Raw genomic sequence first — 5,877 nt, 5'->3', positions numbered from 1 at the left:
CTTCAAAATTACCTGCTCACCTTCTCTTTTGCAGCGATAGTACAGTGACCTCTCCCGTTCAGTGGAATGGGACCAGCAGTTGCAATTACCCTGCGTCGCCTCTACAAGCGAGGCAACATGCAGGTAATACTGAAGCGGAAGCAGCGTTGAGTGGCGCTACCCCTTCAAAAGCTGATCGGCATGGGTGGCCTGGAGTTGGACCCCCATTGATCAGATATGGATATTTTATCTTGAGGATAGGTCATCAGTATTGTAGCACTGCACAACGCCTTTAACTCACAGGGTAGCCAACTATAGGAGGCACCAGAGAAAGGGTAGCCACCTATAGGAGGCACCAGAGAAAGGGTAGCCACCTATAGGGAGCACCAGAGCGAGGGTAGCCATCTTTAGGGAGCACCAGAGAGAAGGAAGCCACAGATAGGAGGCACCAGAGAGAGGGTAGACACCTACAAGAGGCACTAGAGAGAGGGTATCCACCTATAGGGGACACCAGAGAGAGGGTAGCCATCTTTAGGGAGCACCAGAGAGAAGGAAGCCACCTAAAGGAGGCACCAAAGAGAGTGTATCCACCTATAGGAGGCACCAGAGAGAGGGTAGACACCTATAAGAGGCACTAGAGAGAGGGTATCCACCTATAGGGGGCACCATAGATAGGGTAGCCACCTATGGGAGGTACCAGAGATAGGGTAGCCACCTATGGGAGGCACCAGAGATAGGGTAGCCACCTATGGGAGGCACCAGAGATAGGGTAGCCACCTATGGGAGGCACCAGAGATAGGGTAGCCACCTATAGGAGGCGCCAGATATAGGGTAGCCACCTATAGGAGGCACCAGAGAGAGGGTAGCCACCTAAAGGAGGAATCAGAGAGAGGATAGCCACCTATAGGAGGCCCCAGAGAGAGGGTAGCCACCTATAGGGAGCACCATAGAGAGGGTAGCCACCTATAGGAGGCACCAGAGAGAGGGTAGCCACCTATAGGGAGCACCATAGAGAGGGTAGCCACCTATAGGAGGCACCAGAGAGAGGGTAGCCACCTATAGAGAGACACTTGAATTCATTCTCGTAGAGGGCCATTTTGCACACAACATAAAATTGGCCATACTTTAGTTAATTAGAAGTCAGACAGAAGCTGAAGTAATGTCATTACATCTTATCAATTTACAAACTGATTGGCATTATTGCAATCTATTGCCGTGGAAGTCTTTCCAAAATTGTTTTCCTTTCACAAAAAATACCAAAATAATTACAAAAAGTTATCAAACTTCAGCTGCTTCTCTAACTCCAGACTTACTAATAGATGGTTGATTTGATGCTATGAGTAGAAACAATCTTAAAAAGGGTATTCCCATTTCAGCCGCTCAGGATAGGCATATTTGGCCCAAATATTTTTTTTTAGCGAACGAAAAGCCACAATTGTAAAGACGCAAGTACCGCAAGCAGTATTTCAAAGAGGACCACAAACCATCCAACTTTTTTTATTATATTTTTTATAGGGGGTTACATTGTTGCAGGCAACGTGGTATGTTTATGGAAGGATATGAACAAATAACATGGCAGAAATAACAGGCCCATAATGGTTATTTTGATAAATAAAGCACCCAGAGCAAAAATAGTTGCAACTTTTTTAAAGAAAAAAAAAATTCAGATTCAAAGGAAGTAGAGTCTTTATGCATGGTCCCCTTACAAATAATATAACGATCATACGTGTATGATCACCACAGTTCCGTGAGGACACAGTTTACTTTCACTACGACATCAACCAAAACGGTTAACAAACAGTTAATAAAACGAGGCGGGCAACCTTCAGTTCATCAATAAAGAAAATATATTGTTTTTGGGAAGGGGTCAGGAGTTCAGAGAGGATGGAAAGGCGACTGCATTTGAAGGGACCACAGATTGTCGAAATAAAATTACCCCAAAATTCTACTAGACCAAAGAGACCAAAAATACAAGGAAAGCAAAGGCTACAGACATAGATAACAACCGTTTACTTTCATTTATTCTAACAAAAACATTTTCTGTGCTAAATTTTTTTTTTATTGCATAAGATATTTTTTTGCATTGTTGATAACGTTTCACACAAAGAAAGACCCAAAAGGTTGAAGTTAGCATAGACCAATAGATAGCGTACCAGTATATTTATACAACTGCAGATATGGCTTTCAGTAGTAGGCTAATCTCCCATCGCCTGATTAAAATAGCTTCTTAGATGGGAATTTAAAAAATATTTTAAAAAAATCTAAAAATTCGAATGTCAATGTTACAGATGCTGAGGGTCATGTTGAGTTGCGAGACTGGTGGGTTAAATCATCATTATGTTGTGTTTCAATGAGTCTATTGCACAGCCATCTGAATAAAGGTCCTTAGAAATGTTTTTGAAAGCTCTACAAAACAGAGTAACCGATTCTATTGTATCCTGAACCACAGTCATAGAACATTTGGGGCAAGGAGCACTCGGGATAGCAGGGGTTAAACGGTGTTATGCTGGGACAGTGGTCCTCCACAGAAGCTGAGATGGTGGTAGGCTCAGTGGTGTTTGAAAAGACAGGGAATGGCACTGGAATACATTTCAAACTTTCATTCAAGTTTGGACTGCAAGTTCCCACGGGACTCTTTTTAATTGGATTACATGGATTCCAGGGGTCGGAATAAAGGAGCCCATTTAGTAAGTGATGCGGGTCGTAGACAGAATGTTCTGCCGGGACGTCTTGGTGTATCTTTACTGATGCCCCCTGAATGATCTCTTGCTCGGAGATCATGTTGTTGTAATCAGGGCCCAAAAGGTCAAAAAATTCAACACTTTCTTGGTTACCTTTATCCAAGTCCTTTAAAGTCATCACTCCAGAATTGGTATGAAGAACAGGTGAGGAATAAGCAGGCTCGGTAAAGAAAGATGGCGGCAGGTTACGATTCCTCAAGGGCACTTTTTTGCATTTTTCCCCACGAATTTCCCTGACATTGTCAAAAAGAGCAGCCAAGCTCTTGCTCTGTAAGTTCGACTGGTTATTGTCCCTCTTCGGAGGAGGCTTACAGTGATAATTTTGAGGGCTGCTGCCAGGAGATGTGACCTGACCTTTTGGAGACCCTTGAGTTGTAAGTCCATTACTGATCATCCCGGTGCACCTTTTAATCTGTTTTTGTAGGTACTTCCTATGGTTGACCTTCCTTTTTGACTTCACCGGCTTGTCCAGGGCAAGTTTGATGTTACTCGAAGCCATATTAATAAAACTAAGCAAATCCTTGCTTGATTCTTTATAGTCCCCACTTTCAACAGCTCCCAGAAAGTCGACTCCTTCGTGATATCCTTTCTCAAAGTCCACTGCAGATCCGGCGAAATATAAGGGCATAAAATGATGATTCATAATTTCAGTTTGAACAGCCATCACGATTGCCAATTCCTCGCTCTTGATCAAGAGTCAAAAACATCAATCCTGGTCAAAATCTGTAACCCAGTTGTCTTGAAGATCATATTCTAATGGAACACCTGTCTGTAATATCTGTAGATCCCAGTGGATATTCTCAATGTTCTTGCTGGTTGACAAATTTGTAGCATTCAAGATTTTTCAAAAAGTTGAACTTCATCCTAAAAAAAAGGCAAATATTTGCTAAAACAGGTAAAAATGTGGCTCCAAGTTGAATGCGGCGAAGCCGAGAGAGAGATGAAGTCAGTCTCAGGCTTTCAGCTCCTTTTCAGTTTAATTTGTTCTCACCAGAAACACACATCCTGAAAAGAATGGGAGGGACAGATAAGTAGGAGGTCTGCAAGTCTCAATGGTATCAGCTTTCACTAAATCCATGGGCTGGGAATGATACATCATGCAAGGTCTGGAATAAAGACTACACTGTGCTCTCTTCTCCTCCGGCAACAAAACAAAGTACAATTCCCCTGTTTCCATTCAGGCCTGGGATAACATAAATACTCGTGTTGTCGTAACTTTTTTTTTTTTCTTCTTTTGCATTGATCCAATAGAAAGTTTTTGTTTTTCTTTGTTTTTGGTTTGTTTTTTTTCCCCTGCTTTTAGCTCTTGTTGTTCTTTTATGATTTAATTTTTTATTTTACTTTTTGATGCAAATTGTAAATAATTTACATGCAGATAAATTTTTATAAAACCAAGAAACTACTGATACATTCATTATACAGTTACTTTAAACATTTTTAGATAGATGATGAGATAGATTGATATGATATAGATAATTTATAGATAGATATAAAAAGATAATATATAGATATTAGATAGATAGATAAATAGATAGATAGGGTACCGTATAAGATAGATAGATTTTTTTTTTTTTTTTTCGCCTTTCGATGTAATTTTTTAACAAAACTTTGCTTTAAATACATGCAGATTCAATTTTATAAAATCGAAAAACTTCTGATACATTCAATATACATTTCTAAAAAAGTTTTGAATTAAATTTACATTTGAAATAAATTTTGAAAAAGAAATGAAAAAAATTAAAGGGGTATTCCAACTTTAGAATATTGATGGTAAATCCTCAAGATCAGATCAGTGTGAGATCCAAGTCTCAACGCACAGTAGCAGCAGTGAGGGGTAAATACAGCTTCAGTTAAATTCATGTGATAACCCTGTGCCACCAATATTATCTCGGGGGACTGCAGGTTAAGTTTGATGTGGCTGCACCGCTCACACAAGCCTCACGTACCCTTTAACCCCTTAAGGACCCATGACGTACATGTACGTCATTTCATTCCGGGACTTAAAGACCCGTGACGTACATGTACTTCATGGTGATCGGGCGGGTGCAGACGGCTGGTGGATGGTGTTCAGAGAGTTGGACCTCCACTGATCTGATATTGAGGGTCAGTCTGTTATTTAGTATATAATCTCTGTATCACAAAAATACTAGTGAATCCAATGAACTCGTCATGGAGGTATCTACGGCCTCACGGTACGTACCCCCGTATGCCTCCGAATTCCTACAGAGGCACGCAGAGAATTCTTCTGCTAGAGTCATCTGAAAGGCGACAGAAAAAAAAAAAGTCCCAAGTTCCACCGGATTCTGTTTTAGGGAGAAATTCTACTATTTGAAGGGGTTCTCAAGGATTTGAAAAACATTGATGCTTTTTTCCAAAAACACTGCCACCTCTGTCTATGGGTTGTGCCTGGAACTGCAGTTTACCGCAAATGAAGTGTAATACTAGAAACAACCTGTGGACAATAGTGTATTTGGAGAAGAAGAGCCGTGTCATCGTGATCCTGGACAACTTGGCAGTAAAATATATTTCCGTATAGCAGGAGACCTTTCATACAAGACTAGAAGGATGGGGAGAAGCTTGTATCCCAGAGCTTGGACTCTTCTCCCTGTTCCTGGCTGATATTTAAAACTAAAGGGGGAATTATTAAGAGGGACGTTTCATACACCAGTCGTAATAAGAAGTGTGCTGGAGTAGGATGTGTCAAAGATATTAAGAGGCGTAGGTCTCAGTAATTCTGTGCACTAGAAAACCAAATGAGCTGGCATAGATTTGGGCAAACTATGAGATGATAGATAGATAGATAGATAGATAGATAGATAGATAGATAGATAGATGATAGAAGATTTGAGGTTTCCTATCCATCACATGATTGGCACCATTAACCAGCTGTAATGATATAAATTACTTATAGATGCGGAAGTGAAGTCCCTATAGATCTTTTATAATGAGCTAATTCCATTAGAAGATGATGTTTCCGTGAATGAGAACCCTGGATCCGCCTAGAAGGTCACACATAAAGAGTCGGGGTGTCAGGACAGCGAGGCCCAGGAGTTAAGACCTTCCTTTGTCACTGAAGTGGATAATCCCATCTCAGGGATTCAGGAAACATTACATGGTCATTTGAGCACACTACAGAGGAAGGGAAAACGGGCAGCGG

At 41.0% G+C, this 5,877-nt stretch overlaps 1 protein-coding gene across 1 annotated transcript; it reads right to left on the bottom strand.

Annotated features, from left to right (window-relative positions):
* Positions 1–1,604: 1,604 nt before the first annotated feature.
* On the bottom strand, positions 1,605–3,662 carry FAM181B (family with sequence similarity 181 member B). Its single transcript, XM_040422646.1, has one exon. The coding sequence runs from the start codon at positions 3,382–3,384 to the stop codon at positions 2,386–2,388; it is 999 nt and encodes a 332-aa protein (XP_040278580.1). The 5' UTR covers positions 3,385–3,662; the 3' UTR covers positions 1,605–2,385.
* Between the last annotated feature and the right edge of the window lie 2,215 nt (positions 3,663–5,877).

This window comes from Bufo bufo, chromosome 3 (assembly GCF_905171765.1).
Source record: "Bufo bufo chromosome 3, aBufBuf1.1, whole genome shotgun sequence".
Taxonomy (NCBI): domain Eukaryota; kingdom Metazoa; phylum Chordata; class Amphibia; order Anura; family Bufonidae; genus Bufo; species Bufo bufo.
This window is presented reverse-complemented; position numbering and strand designations above follow the sequence as displayed.

Coding starts and splice junctions, on each gene's coding strand:
- FAM181B (XM_040422646.1), bottom strand. CDS start 3,384: ATGGCTGTTCAAACTGAAATTATGAATCATCATTTTATGCCCTTATAT.